General features: G+C 35.9%; 2 protein-coding genes across 7 annotated transcripts in view; both read left to right on the plus strand.

Annotated features, from left to right (window-relative positions):
- Nucleotides 1-769: 769 nt before the first annotated feature.
- On the plus strand, nucleotides 770-2074 carry Uros1 (Uroporphyrinogen III synthase 1). The gene has a single exon (XM_068293449.1). The coding sequence runs from the start codon at nucleotides 1069-1071 to the stop codon at nucleotides 1894-1896; it is 828 nt and encodes a 275-aa protein (XP_068149550.1). The 5' UTR covers nucleotides 770-1068; the 3' UTR covers nucleotides 1897-2074.
- Nucleotides 2075-2564: 490 nt separating this feature from the next.
- Moe (Moesin) overlaps nucleotides 2565-16262 on the plus strand; it is a 31355-nt gene continuing 17657 nt past the window's right edge. For 2 of the 6 annotated variants that reach the window (XM_068293437.1, XM_068293443.1), the window contains exon 1: nucleotides 2565-2741. The gene's annotated coding sequence lies outside the window, so the exon portion shown is untranslated. Of the gene's footprint in view, nucleotides 2742-3012; nucleotides 3032-6256; nucleotides 6387-10718; nucleotides 10903-16262 lie in introns of those variants that run through there. The other 4 variants (XM_068293444.1, XM_068293440.1, XM_068293439.1 and 1 more) reach the window with 4 other exon arrangements.

Genomic DNA, 16262 nt, shown 5'->3' on the forward strand with positions numbered 1-16262 from the left:
CCACCCCGCAATTTAAATAAGTGTTTTTCTCAGAGACCATGCCAGCGCAGATATTGTATGTGTACAAATTTTGTCAACCCCCTTTCCGCCCATATAATTTGAAAAAACTATTAACTCTTGTAATTTTCTACCTTATGCAATCAAATTTGGCATACTTAAACTTGTCATTTATATCCAGCAACATAAATTATTATATTATCCATATTATATTATCCATGTAAACATTTTTCCGTACTGTTGGAGTTGGCCGTTGTCTGGTGGCGGCGCCAGGGTGCTTGAGTGAGCGAGATACTGAGAAATGCTTGTAAAAAGCAAGTGAACAGAATTTTTAGTAAATACATTTGTTATTATAAATTTAAAATATATTTGTTTTACTGGTGCATGGAATACGACTTACTTAATTTTGCATTATTTTCATGAATTTTTTTAGGGAACATCGTAATATCCGGTTGAATTCTGAAAAATATAGTCACGGATACGTACTAAACGGAGGCCCTTTTGTATATAATAACCGGACGGATGCGTTATAACCGGATTCTACCGTATCAACATTGGAAAATGGAATAGCGTGTCGTATACCTTCAATGGACACAAATTTTTTTATATAATCAAGTTACCAATGTGCTATTAATAATAATTTTAATGCATTGATAATACAGAACCAGTTAAATATTTTTATTTATTTTGCATTAAGTTGGACATTTTAATGTTTAACTGGTGAAAAAATTAACCATTTGAACCACTGTGGCCGATAACTTATCGATATTTGCGCTAAGCGATTGCCGGACAAGCCGGCAAAAACAACAAACAACAAGAACAATAGACGACACAGAGCAACAATAACAACAACAATTTTGGGTACGAGCAAAGAAAGGAGTGCAAGAATCTAAAAGTAAATGCAACAAATATTTTCGGTCACTGCCAGACCCCAGGCGAAGTGAAGGTGTCAGGCGGTGGTCGGAGCAGAGGCGGAGGCGGTGGAGCAGAGCAGGAAACTTATTTCGATATCGAGCCAATTGAGAGAGACTGAGATTGAACATTTAAATTAAAATCGCATTTTCAATCAAGATGACAAGTCGTCCGCTACGCACGGTGATTATATTCAAATCGGAATCGGAGAGTACCGAAATCTATGCTGAAACGCTCAACGCGCACAATTTCCAACCGATCTTCATACCCACTCTCAGTTTTGGTTTCAAGAATTTGGATGAGCTGCAACGAAAGTTGCAGAATCCGGACAAATATGCCGGAATCATATTTACGAGTCCGCGCTGTGTGGAGGCCGTATCGGAGGCATTGCAATTAGGTGAATTGCCTGGCGGATGGAAGCTATTGCATAACTATTCTGTCGGCGAGGTTACCCATAATCTGGCATTGAGCACATTACAACAGCTGTTCACACATGGCAAACAGACGGGCAATGCCCGGAATCTGGGTGACTACATTGTGGACACATTCGATGGTTCAAGGAATTTGCCGATGCTCTTGCCGTGCGGGAACTTGGCCACGGATACTTTGCTCTCCAAGCTGGCGGAGAATGGCTTCAGCGTGGATGCCTGTGAGGTGTATGAAACGAAATGTAATCCCCAGTTGGGTGAGCTTCTAGAACGGGCCCTCGTCCAGGCATCCGATAATATTGAATATTTGGCCTTTTTCTCGCCATCGGGCGTCAATTGTGTCTATGAGTATTTCAATACACGGCAGATACCGCTGGATAAATGGAAACTGGTGGCCATTGGCCCAAGTACTAGGCGAGCCATGGAGGCCCTGGGTATGAAAGTCTTTTGCACTGCCGAACGTCCCACTGTCGAGCATTTGGTGAAGGTGTTGCTCAATCCTCAAGAGAGTCGAGAGCGTCTGGTACGTACTGCAGCAGCGACTGCAGATGCCAATTAGTCTGTCAATTTGTAAAACATTTAGGTTTCATATTTTCTCTATAAATTAGTACAAAATCATTTGCAAACTTAAGTTAGCTACCAAAAACAAACAAAATTTATCAAATTGTTGTGACATCAAATGTCTTTGTATCTTTTCTATTTATAAAATAAATATTCTATGGCATGTTTGTGTATAACTCTCAAGTTGTATAGTACTTATAAAATTAAAGAAAAAAAAAAAGAAAACAAATATATATTACTTTAATTGCAATTGCACTCTTGTAGTAGTTTTTCAATTACTATATGGGTCATCTTAATGTTATTCGTTAAAACTAACAACAAAAAAAACCTTCACCAGAAGCCTACGTATAATATATTCATTAATAAATTTTGGTGACAGAAAGTTCAACACGAAACTACAGAGTGCACTGACTTGAGAGCTCTTTCACTGTTTTAATCCAATCAGTTTAAAAAAAGAAAACCAGGGAAAAAGGAAAAATTATATTTTAAATTTGGAGCCAACATAAACAGCGTTGATATTCGAGACCACATCTTTCTGGTATTTTTTCCTGGTATTTTTTTCTTGTTTCGATATTTTTCACTCCCACTATTTTTCGGCTCCCACCATCTAAATTCTCGATATTTAGTGATTCGAAAATATCGATACTGCTGCGATATTTTGCAGCACTACTAACTATTCGTTTCTTTTTTTTTTTGCGTTTTTTTTTTTTGATTACTTTTTAACAATTTCTGTGCATTTACGACAAAAACAAGGGAAATAAAGCACATTGGAAGAAAACGTTAAGAGTTGTTAAAATAGTGATTGCGAGCCGCTAGCAAAACCTACGAAAAACCAAGCTCAAAGTAAGTTAAAGAATAGCAAAAAAAAAAAAAAAAACATTACAAAAAGATGAAAGGAATAAAATTGTCAACTGAATTCCGCTACACGAGAGAGAGAGAGCAAAAATACGCGCAACAAGCCGCCGCCACCACACAAAGACTTCAACTCAATCTAGCCATCTCGTTTTAGCATACAAAAGCGGCCACCGGCAAATGCAAGACGGTGTTGTTTTTTTTTTTTGTGTGCTCAGCAACAACGGACTATATATCAAAGTGTAAAATTCATAATAATTATATGGAATTCAACATTTTTGGTGTGTATTTTTTTACAAACAGAAACTATCAAGTGTATAGGTTAGTGCGAATGTCAGTTCTTATGATCACAGTTTAGGTGAGTGAGTGAACAATTTGAAATGCCGGTAGACCAGTCATTGCCAAGGAGTGAAAGAGAGAGCGGCTTTGAGTGTGAGTCATTAACCGGCCTGAGCCTTGCACAAGAAAACAAAAGGGAGAACAAATATAATATTGAAAAAAAAAAAAAACCAAAAAACGAAAAATAAAATGTAATATTCTTAGAAATATAAAAATCAAATATGTACGTATGTATGTATGTATATGGCATTTGTATGCATGAATGAATTAAAATATTTGATTTGCCTTGCCAAAATGTCAGAGTTTATACATAACTCTTAGGTGACTTTTCATGCTTGGTTTTGTTTGACGCTGTTGTTGCAGCTGCCTCATAAATCATGGAGCGTGCGAAAATTATTGCAGCCGCTGTCATCTCACCTCATCCTCAATTTCAAATCTAACTGCCTTCCGCGTCGTTTTCATTTCTTTTCTTTTGCTGACCCCTACCAACAACCACCACAACTTTTCTTCCCAGTTTTTCCAAGCAAGTTTTTTTTATCTTTGCTTTGCCTCTAACTTCCGTCTTTATCAGATGTCTCCTCTTCTGTCACATTCACACACACACACACATGACCAACTTACACATTCACTCACACACGTGCACTCTTTCTAACTTCTTTTCCATTATCTCATTAGCATTAAAGAGTAGCCTCTCTGCTCTGCTCAGGAGCAGTTAGAATAATGCGTAAGCGTAAAAGGCAGCGAAAGAAGAAGCGGATGGTCCGCTATTATTATTGAGAAGCTGTTAGAATTCTTTTCCAATTCCATTCCAAATTTCTTCTTTTGTATACCCTGTAAAACACTGCAGTCATAAAGGGTGTAATAAGTTAGATTTTTTTGAGCATTTATGTACACACTGGATAATGCTTAAACACTCAAAGGAGTTTAATTTCAAATACGATCTTTGCTAAGGCAAAGCTTACCTTCTCTGTAGGAAATTAAATTCAATGGGTATATTAAGATCGATGCTTTAGCATCTGTGTAAGGCGGTTTTTTTTTTTTTTTTTTTTTTTGTATCTAATATTAAGCGTTTCTCTTCGACTTGTTCTGATTTCTGGTTTTCTTTGTGTGATTTGTCAACTTTTTAAATCTTGCCACTAAGATGGCACTGTATAGCTTTAGATCTTCTCAAGAGCAACGGTATTATTTTTTGATGGGAGGTGAGGTATTAGAAATACCTTAAGACATTGGTCATTAAATATACATATTTACATATGTACATGTACATATAAACATAATTGTTGTAGTTGTACATATGTAGGTAAGCCAAAAAAACAAAACATGTCAAGTTAAGTAATTTTCGTTTTAAATTGAATTTGATAATTAGGCTAACACCTTCACGTAGGCTTGGCTTACTCATCCTACTGAAGTTTGGATTTTTGTTAATTGCAGTCTCCATCTCTTTCTTCAATGCCCTGATCGTCCATTGCTTAGTTGCGCTTGGCCCAATTCTATTTGGACCAGAGACATTTGACGCCTACGTTTGGTTGGTATTGCTGCCAGCGGATGCTGTGGCGGCTGACTTCGCTTTGTTTACACTTTGTTTTTGCTATCTCTATCTACTTATGTATGTCTCTTTCCACTCTCCCCAATGGCTCGCTCTCTTTTTCTCTCACTGTCGTCGTGTGTGGAAATTCGTTTGTATTCATTCATTATTTGATTTATCGTTTGTACTTTACGGACTGTAAGACACTCTCTCATTTCTACTCAATTAGCACATTTCTCCAATTCTGGACAGATTTATTTACATACATATTTTTGCATTTATTTCACGAGTCCCCTTTTCCGCTCTCTCTGTTTTTGTCTCTGGTTCTCTGGTACTCTATGGCATACGAAACCAGTTTTTATCTGCCAGTGTTGCCATTTAGCTTGAAATTTTCGTATTGTTGTCGACTCCATGAAGAGGCAGTTCCCCGGATTCTTTTTTTTTCTTGTTTCATTTATTGGAACAATGTTCGCGCTGAGCAAAAATAAGCAGACATAACAGCAGCGACACGAATGGAACAGGCAGACACAGGTAGAAGAGCAAGCGTCAACAGCACCCAAACTTAGCCATTTGCGGTTAGAGATGAGTGCGTGATGCCGCCGATAAGTGCAGTTGTCGATCATATTCAAAGAAACTTGTTTTATAGCCAGTCATCTGAAGAAAATATTTTGATCTTTGAAGTATGTACATATACATATGTACAAATGTGTGCCTATATGAAGAGTATTCTCCACAATAGCGTCCTAAAGTTAACTACAAAAAATATCGTCGTGCAATTTACGAATTCTGATTCATCTCTACGTCTCTGGGAACAGCCTCTGTTTCTCTACAGTCTGTTGTATATGCATATTTGTACATATATGTGTTTGTCTCTCTCTCTCTGTGTGTGTGTGTACTTTTTTTGGCATTGAAATTCACAGAAACAGAATTTGCACGAACGAAATGCGACTGAGAACTGACGTCATCGAATATTATTTATATATTTGGATCTTATTTGACTTGCATTTTCAAATGTTTGGGTGGAGGAATGGGGCTTTCTCTGTCACGCAACAAGTGTATGTCTTTGTGTGTGTGTGTGTACCGTTTTTTTTTAAAATGTTAATTAACCCCAAAACGAATTGTTGTTGTTTTTTATGCTTGACTAGTTAAGCGGGCGCAGAGTTAAAGGCAACGGGGCGTAGAGAAGAGAGTTTTAAAGGCATCATCATCTAACGTTTGTTACGTAACGAGAGAAAGATGAAAAGAAACATAGAGGCAAACAAAAAAGTCGTTAAAAAACGTTCGAAATTTGAATTGGAGCCTTTGCCTGTGCGAGAGTTGCCACCTGATGTGCAGACACTTGTTGGTTACGCTCAGTGATCTTTTGATGCTGCTGCCTCTCTTTCTCTCTCTCACTTATCTACTACGTTTCTCTCCATTGTGCTGCCGGTCGGCTTCTCTGGCTCTCTTTCTCTCTCGCGCCTGTTGCATTCATTTTTCATAGCTTCATTCCGCATTTGACTTTCGGTACGTGCAGTGCAGTGTACAACAAAAAACACGGTTTGAAACGTGACAGTAAGAGAGAGTGTGTGTGCGTTTTGAAGAGAGCGTGAGAGAAAAGAGAAGGCCAGGCTTTATATAGGAGCCTGAGCTTTTGTTGTATCAATATATACTTAGCTAATTTTTTTCCTTTTCTTGCAAAAGTGTTGTGTTTGTGTTTAAAAATATATCTTTTTTTTTTTTGTTATCATAAACAAAACTTTTCCTTTTTTTTTTTCTAGGTTTTATATCAAGTAAGTTATGCTATGTAATTCATTTATTGTATTCAAAATGCGTTAGGGTAAAAAAAATGATTCATGGCGTTCACTTAACCCTTGTCTGCACTTCTCTCATTTCATCTTTAGGTTTAGTGGGTCAAAGACATGTCTTGTCATTGGTGACCTCCGACGATCTCAACCCCAGTGGTGATCCCCCCTCTGTCTATCCTTGGTTTTGCGGGTTTCTCTTTCTCTCTTCGGCCCACTCTATCTCCCACTCACAATTACTGTCTCTTTCTTTCGTTTTATTTGTGGGGGCCTTTACTTTTTATTTTGTGACTTTTGAAAGTGAAAAAGGTTTTTTTTTGTTTTTGTAAAACACAAGACACAATACAGTAAGCAGATAATACATGTGTCTGCGTGTGTGTAAAATGTATCTACATTATTTATGTACAGAATATATACCAACATATACATATCCATTTACTATTTAGATTCAATTGATTTTAATTCAAAATTGTTGGATTCAATAAAATTTCAACATCAAACTTTTCTATGTGTATGTACTTGTGCATATCTATCAATGTGTTGTACAATTTTTTAAAACAAGTTTGACCCTTAAGTATCCCTTCTCAACATTAGTCACCCAGTATGGATATATTCTTATTGATAATACGATTATAAGAATGCATGGAAAATGACGAGGCTTATTCTTTCTCTTATCATTTGATACATTTCTTGTTAATCGACGTTAATCCGAAGTGAATGTAAATATCGTAGTTCCATTGAACAATTTGCATTATTGTTTCTGGCGTTATTTTCATATGAAGGATAATTTTGCGCATTCCTGCGTACACTGTATATGCCTTCGTTCTCATAGGAATGTCAGAAGTAATTCATAAGAAAGCAAAAATATCGAATCCAACTTGAGTGTTTATAATTTTAGAGGAGGTTATCGTCTATCTCTGATAAATGAAGAGCTTCAATGTCAGTTTCAAGCGGGGTTGCTTATGGTTAATGCGGTTTTCGTGTAATAATACATTTAACTCTCTTTGCTAGACGTGGTCTAGTTTAAAACGTTGATCGATCCGGGCTGGGGTTCTCTGAAACCAATAGTGTAGAAGATGTTAAAAAGGAAACTTCCCAACTAATAACTTATTTCTAGAACTTTCGTTGTTCTATTGTTGGATGTGCCCCTGATGAGAAATGTTAGTCGCGAGAGAAACCTTGAAGTTTTAGTATACTCGATTATGAGTAAGTCTGTGAATGGGCGACGAGTATGTGAGTATGTGTGTGTTTGTGTGTATGATATGGAGAGCTAACAGATGCATATCACCAATAACACAATTGAAGGTTTAAAGCAGCAACCAAATACATATATATGTACTCATTTATGTATGTACAGTCGCCAACAGATGGCGCTTTGGTGTAATTGCAAGGCTATAAATGTGAATTTTAAAGAATGTCAGAATGTTGATAACGTGGCTATTTGTGCTTTTTCCCCCCAACCGTTTTTGAACCTCCTTACGATCGCAAAACAACCAAAATTAGAACATTACGTAAAAGAAAAGAGAAGTAGCAAACCCAAAGAGAGAACGTTTACTTTTTATCAGTGGTGATAAAAACTATTCTCTCTTATCAGTTGAGCAAATATTGAGTAAAGAGTTTCTGAAAGGGAAACTCTAAAATACAATTATTGTATGAGCTAGTTAATCTCAAGTATCGATTAAGCTTAATTGGCTTAACGAAAAGTAAAAGAAACAGCGCCATCTGCCGATCATAAAACACACACAAAAGTTATTCCCAAATTAGGTATAACTGATATATTGTCAGCCAGGCTGAGAGAGAGAGAGAGAGATAGAAGGCGAAGCAGAATAAGAGAGTCACTCACAGTAGTAAATTACACATTTAGCATAAAATAATTTATATGACAAACTTTTTTGTTTATTTATTTTTCGAGTGATCTCATTCATGAAATATTTAAACTTATTTGAGATAAGCATCTTTGATATGGGAACTGGTGACTGATTTTGTGGACACTACGGTGTTAGAGACGATGCAAGGACCTGCAGAAATCTAATCAACATTGAAGTCTAAATTGGAATGCGTCACAAAAACTATGAGACTTCGGGTTTTATATTCCATTCTATCTATATGAAGGCTAATATCTTTTTGGTCAATATAACTTAATACCAACAGACACTATAGAAGACCAAAATTATTAGGTCGGTAATTCGTCTGTTTCCGATTAGCACAAAGAAAAACTACTAACTTCATCATACTGAAAAGATACAACTTTTAGATCCATAGTGTGTTTTAGAGCTTTGAAAACGTTTTCGAAATAAGGATGTACATATGTATATTATAATATATCTTAATTGTATTACAGAAATGTATTAAATTTTCTAAGGACAATATAAATTGGAAGCACTGTGCGTGGTTGAATGGTTCGATATGCGATATTTGGCTAGAAGAAAAGAGAAAATTTAAAATTTTTGTACAATTCATCCTTTTACTAGACAAATTACGAATAAAGCTTTCAAAAAACTGTAATTCACTAGCATTCAAAGACTTAGTCGCCCTACAGGGTATGCTGGAGCCGTTACTTCGACTGAACTTAAGGGAGTTGCTGCTGGTTTTTTAAGGTTATGTAGGTATCGCAGCCCCACAAGTATGGGTACAATATACACATAAACATACATACATTTGTATGTACATATGTATATACAGATGTGAGATATTATTTCCTGTGCTATCTTAAAACCTTGCGCAGCAACAAAACTGCTGTTGTTTTAGTAAGAGTCGCCTGTTAGCTAGTGTTGCCAAATTGGCTTTTTTTCCCGTTAAATCTGGCTCTTTCCGAAGTCCAATTGGGAACAAATATATTTGGAAACAGTTTTTTTATCTTGTTACGATTTTTTTTCTTCTAAAGCTTCTAAAATTACCTTACCCCATGAATGAACTTGTCTAATGCAAATTTAATGATTGGATCTTCATACAAGTACAGGAAAATTAGCACCGAAATTCTTATTGGATGAGTGATAGGTTTGTGACGTCTGTTTTGCACAGCACGAGCCGGCTAACAGAATGGTTTGACAACAATCCAAATGCCTACTTTATATAAATTTTAAATTAATTAGAAAAGTAAAGCGAGAAGACATGCCAAGGATCAAGCATCAGCTTAAATTTCAGCTTTTTTTTCTCTCTTGAAATTGCAAATTTTTGTGTTTCCAACAAAATACAGTTTTATATTGTTGCTTATCAAAAAGCACAGCACCACTGCTGTTAACTGTCTTTTACTTACGCTCTTTCTGTCTCTCTCTCTATATGTATGTGTGTGTGTATGTATGTATGTGTATGCGCGCGTATGTGTTAAGCTTCGTCTTTGGTTGCTTGGCTGGTTTCAGGGCATAAAATTTTGCCATTTAGTCAGCAGCAAACTTGCTTACGCGTCTGTACGAAATTGAATCTCTCCCCCTGTCTACTCTCTCCATACAGGTCACAATACGCACACACACACGAATATACACACCATAATTTGGTTGCTCTCTTTCTCTCTCTCTCTCTGCGTGTAGCAGTAACGCAGAGCCCCCCAACCAGGGATGCCATTTTTTGTTAGGCCAAAACAGCTAAATCGATTCAAGAAAACAGCTAAAGAAAACTGAATGCCCGGAAAAAAGTGGAAATAAGGCTGATTTTCATATATTTTTTTTTCATTCAAGAATAAATGTATTATCCAATAATACTATATTGTCAATGTATTCTTTATCGCTTGCCTAATATTCTCTTTGCTCTATTGAAGTTAGACAGCTAGTTGGTAATCAAAACAGCATTTGTTTAGACGGCGCAATCCATACATAAAATTTTAGATAAATTAATATCTAATTTAAAAATTTAAATATACGTATGGACGTTGAACGAACTTGGCTAAGAACCCTCGACTTCGGCATTTGACCAAAGCAGTGGCAGCATTTGCAGAGTAACTGAAGCCAATTCATTAAACCGATCGTTTCCCACAGAATCCCTGTATTTTAATACATCGTTCCAGAACTTAATAGTGTCGTCTACATTTTCCTATTGTACTAAGCTTATTTATTGTACTAATCGTCAAATGCAATAGAAAGAACTCACTAAATTGAGAAAAAGTAATATTAAAAAAAATGTATATACATATATATATATAAATTTGCTTAAAAAAGCTAGAGTTCCCGCTGCCCACTGTTTTCAAATTTCCCCCGCAATCGCATTTCCAAAACAGCCGGATTTGGCCGGAAAAAAGCTGAAATGACATCAGTGCCCCCAACATTGTTAGCGGCGCAACAGCTTTAAAGTTAGTCGCGACGGCGCGCTTGTTTCAAGCAGACGCGAATGGTTTCTTTCATGTGACTCCCGAATTTGTTATTTTTTTTTGCATTTTTTTTGTCGTATTATTAACATCTTTCTTGTTGATTTTTGTTGTTATTAAAAAAAAAACATCGTCGAATTCTAAGAAACGAACAAAACGGAAAAAGTAAATAAAAAGTGCAACAATAACCACAAATTAAAAACTGCGGTTGGTATTACCATAAATAATAATGATAAAAAAGAGAAATACAAAATTACAATTCAATCTAGTGTAATGATTAGTGGGACACCCATGTGCATATGTTGTAGATGTAGTTGCAGTCCGTGGACAGTCAACGGCATTTCTAAATTGACATACTTTCTAAAAGCAGCACAAATCTGACCGACCAACTAGTTGCACAGCAATCGTGCTTGCAGCAGGTTTCCCAGTGCGGACTGCCCACCGCCCAACTCCCACTACCCACCACCGTCCATTGCCCAGTATCCACCATAACTACTACTCACTGCCGAACGGCAATTGCCCACTACCATCACCACCTCACTGTCGTCACTCTCTTTCTCTTGATGAACAAGTTAAAATACTGTGGACTCGCGCACATTTCAAAGAAAAACCTTTTTCGGACACCGTCCACCATTAGAGAGGAGGAGAAAAACTTTAAGAAAACCTAAAAGAGAGACTGACAAACAAGAGGAAAATAAAGAGAGATTATGTGTAAAAGTGTGCGTGTGTGTGTGTGTGAGTGAGTGGTGCAACATAACTGTAAATTAAAATGGAAGTTATAAAAAAATATCACACAAGTCTAATAAAAATTCAAACAAAGTTAAATGCAGCTTAAAAACAAAAATATCAACAATTAATAAAAATAGAAAGGAATTAAAACGTTTAGTATGCCATTTACTCAAAAGTCTTGTTCTAAAGTCTATTTCCGCTAATCTTGGGATTTTCTCATTATTCAATTTAATAAGTAAAATGAAGTGAAAAGTGTGACAAAACAGCGACTGCTATCGATGAGCCTTTCACAATAAACTGAATTTTATCTGGATAGTGAGAAATTGAGATATTACATGGCCAATGATAAAAAACTATGACTTACAAATTGTTACTCTGCTTTAAGAAATTGGAAAGAAGAGATCAGATAAAAAAAACCAGAGGGTCGGGGCTAACTTCGACCGCGTCAAAGTTTGTATACCCTTGCAAATTTTTTTAGGAACTCTTTCCTTACCTATAGCTATTAAAGTGGACAAAACATTTTTTCTAAAAAAGGCAAAAGTTTGCGAAAGAACGACCTACAATCTTAGCATAGGAAATAACTAAAATATTGGTCAAAGTCACTGTTTTCGACCGATCGTTTCTATGGGAACTATATGATATAGTCACCCAATCTTGATCAAATTTGGCACATTCGTTAATAAGCATAACAAATTTTCTAATATTAAGTTTCACGACAAGATCTCAGAAAATAACGAAGTTATTGAGAAAAGTCACTGTTCGTGACTTTGGCGTTTGTATGGGAGCTATATGGTCCGATCCGGCTGAATCCGAGATACACAATTGCTGCCATATCGGCCGAAACATTGGGCAAAGTGATTTCAGCTCTGTAGCTCTTACGGTCTAGGAGGAGTTTGCGTTGATCCAGGCGGACGGACATTTCTGACCAAAATTAATAAACCCTTTTTGCAAGGGTATAGAAAAGAGATGGAGCTCCATATCAGTTAAAATATTAGTTAGTTTTGTATTCGATATTATCGTACAGTTGGATTTTTTTTTTTGTTTGAAGCGTTTTTGTTTTAGCTTAGCGTTGCATGCAGCACACAATGATGCGCGTGTTACGATGCATTAAAACTCGCTTTTTAACTTAACATATTTTGCTATAATTTTGTTATTAATTTGATATTTAATTGTAAGCATTTCGCTCTCTTTTAGTTGGGTTAACTCTCTTTTAATTCTCTCCCATTGCCAGAGACGTACTGGCTACGGCTGATACACTCTAAAATGTGCAGATTCAGACTTCACCGATGTATGTATGTGTGTACGTAAGACTTGTCTAGCTGGTGGTTTCGCTAGTGATGCCATTGGCCATCATGTTGGCCGCATTGCTAAAATTCCGCAGCTTTCTTTTGTTATGTGGTTGCTGATGATGATCGTGGTGTATATAGCTTTCTCGGCCACCTCCACTCACCTTTCTACACCTGTTTTTTTGGTTGTGTGTGTGTGTGTGTGTGTGAGTAGCCAAAAGTTGTTAATTTGCCGCACCCAAGTTGAGTTCGCTTTCTCTCTCTCTCTCTCTCTGAAGGTCAATAATAGAGAAGTTCAGTTGTAGCTAAAAACAATTCGTATGCGCTTAATAGAAAAAGTTTTATTTATTCGCTTCATTGATTTTGAATAACTTATTTACATATCGATATACATTTTTTTTTTCACATTTATTATACATATGAGTATGTATTCATATGTATGTGTAGTTTTTGGTCATTAGCGGCACACAAAATCAAAGCTCAAAATGTCAAAAAGGCATGCAGACCCAGCAATGACGACAATTATGTAGTAAAAGACAGGGGTAAAAGTGTGGCTGCATATTTTCAAGGACAAAATGCCAAAAAAAAAAAATTAATTAAATGTTTTAGCGTCATTGTTTGCTTATGTGGGACACGAGTATATACATTTATATCTATAGTTTATCGAGAAAGACTTTACATAGATAAAAAAAATGTTTTTTGATGTATTGGTTTAAAAAAACAGCTTAAAACTAATAAATTAAAAAAACAAATTATTTGAGAAACTCCCATTTGCATACCTTGTTTTTATTAGTCTTGAATTAAAATACAATACAAGATACATGTTTTAGGATTGTATAGAACAAGTTTTCTAATGAAAGGTTTAAGAATGTCTTGATTGAATTTCAAACGAAAACTATTAGTTTTGCAAATAAAGTTTAAAATGTGACTTTTTTTTTGGTGTGTATAAAGTATTTTTTGACAGACTGTAGAAACTGTACATTTCGCATTTGAAGATCAACTTGATGTTGCTGCTACTGCTGCTTGCTGCACTTCACATTCACCTTCGACGTTGGCGTTGCCGTTGACGTTGACGATTCGTCGTCGGTTTCGATGTTGTTGCGTCAAAGTTCAAGGTGTAAAAAATACAATAAATCTTGAATCACACAGGGTTTTGTATAGTTGTGTGTGTGTGGTATGTCGAGTACCACTGTGTAATGTGGGTGTGTGTGTGTGTGTATGAAAAATTGTTCATAACTGAGCTCATCAATGTTGAGTGCGCGCGCAGATTCACACACACACACACACGTGATCATCATCGACACAGGTTTAAAAATAGTCAGTCAATTATTAATTAAAGAAATGACTAATTTTTGCAATTGATTGTGATTTTTGTGATTGTGATTTTTTTTCTCCTTTGTCTTTATCTATTGACTAACTACCGCCTTCTGCTTTGGTTTTTTTACATTTCTCGTTGTTGTTGTTCAAGCAAGTTAAGCGCATCCAATTGAATTTAACGGCGCTTCATGACTCACACCTGATGTGTCGGCGGTGTCAGGTGGGAAATAGAAATGCAAATATGGAAAGAAAGATCGTTTTTATTTTGTTAATGCTTCATCTAGGTAAATATAGCAAATTTATGTGTACATATGTGGAACAACATCTTATATTTTGTGGTCACGCGGTTGGCATTTCCATTCGATTTCTAGGGATTATATTTCAATGATTGATTTGATGGCAGTACCCAAAAACACGAATATCTATTTTGTTTCTTATCTATCATAAAATAGAAATGAAATTAAATTTAGGTTGTTTTTGTGTGTTGAAGGCTTTTTGCAGCGGATGCTGCTGCAATTAATCAACACTTCCGTTGATTAATTTTTACAACACTGCGATTTTCCTTCTCACTTATACATATGTTTTGCTTTTTATTTTCTCTATTATCACACCGTAATATGATAAGACACACGAATAATTGAATACATATGTATAAATGTACATACAATGAGTATATATTAATATGTATGTATTTGCGTGTGTCTGTCTCTCTGAATGTATCATCGTAACCTCAAAACTCAATGTCACGCATATTATGTACTGTTTTTTTTATTATTATTTATTTATTTTTGTTATTATTCTACTATTAGTTTCTATTGTCTTTAATATTATTTGCACGAGTGTATTTCTATACCCTTGCCCAAGAAAAAGGTATATCGAATTTCCAGTAATTTAGTATTTTAATATTTTTTGAAATGAAAAAGTTTCGTGTCAGAGGTCATAAGTCAGTAGCACAGTCGAGGCAAAAGAATAGATAATACAGACAAAAGGGTGTCAATCTTGATGTTGTCGGGGCAACGTTCTTTGTAAATCCGGCCCTGTTGAAAGTTCTAACTCAATCAGCGTTTTCACCCAATTGCATAACTCGAAAATGAGTAGGAAATTCGAAGTAGATAAAGTTCGATTCATTTTCCTTTGCTGGTTTCTATTTGAGACTGAACTGACAAAGTCGGCTGTTGTCGTGGCGCTTCAAAGCAAGTTGCAAAAATAAATAATAATAATAGAGATAATAGCAATAACACTACAAAATGACAGATGAGGTATAAATGTGTATGTGTGTGTGTGTGTGTGTTGCATCATAAAACATGTCGCTTGAATGGTGTGTACAATTTTTGCATGCAAATTCGTTGTTATTTCTGTTGGTTTCATAATGATATCTGAAAACGAAAGCAATAAGGCAGGCGACTCCGCAATTGGCCCAAAAAACGAGGCATGCATAAAAAACAATTAGATAGGTCTAACAATAATAATGATCATCATGATGAGTAATACTAGATTTGACTTTCAAAGAGAGAGAGTGGGAAAAGATGTAACAAATTCCAGTATTTTTTAAACGTTATTTATGATTGTATTTGTATGTACAAATGTATGAGGATCCTTTTTTGGTAGCTTCTTGCATAAGTTTTTCGTTTTAATTCATTTCCGAACTTGGCTACCTCAACTGTCACTCTCACTCTCTCTCTCTCTCTCTCTCTCTTTCTCTCTCGCTCTTTCTGTGTCTCTTCCTCGCTCTGTTGATTGAAGCAATCATTAGTTGTTGTTAACTGTTTTTGTCAATTGTCAACATTGTTACAGTAAACCAAGGTAAACAAGGGCCCAGAGGGCAAGCTTTGACCAAAGCCAAAGCTTGTATACTCTTTCGTTATTTTCCGGTCTGTTTGTTCTTATGGGAAGCTATATATGATATAGAGGACTGATCCAACTGAATCTGAGATATAAAATGCCTGCACTGTGTGGGAGTCCATTTGAAAAATTTCTTGAAGTTACGACCAATGAAATCGAAAAAAAAGGAACCCAAAATGCTTTAGCTAGCTAGTAAGTGCCCTAAACCAACACTCCAGTAAATGGACGAAAAATTCCAGTCAGTGCAGTCAATGAATGGAAATTCCCCCAACCTCCCAGTAAATCGGGCTAATTTTAAAAACAAACTACACGAAAAAAAGGTAAAAGTTTCTACATAAAGTATGGGTAATTGAAGGACGGACGGACGGACGTGCATACTGAAATGACGATATA

The sequence above is a fragment of the Drosophila tropicalis genome, unplaced genomic scaffold, assembly GCF_018151085.1.
Source record: "Drosophila tropicalis isolate 14030-0801.00 unplaced genomic scaffold, ASM1815108v1 contig_761, whole genome shotgun sequence".
NCBI classification, from domain to species: Eukaryota; Metazoa; Arthropoda; class Insecta; order Diptera; family Drosophilidae; genus Drosophila; species Drosophila tropicalis.

Bases quoted from the DNA above. Each gene is read 5' to 3' on its own strand.
- Uros1 (XM_068293449.1), top strand. From the start codon at position 1,069: ATGACAAGTCGTCCGCTACGCACGGTGATTATATTCAAATCGGAATCG.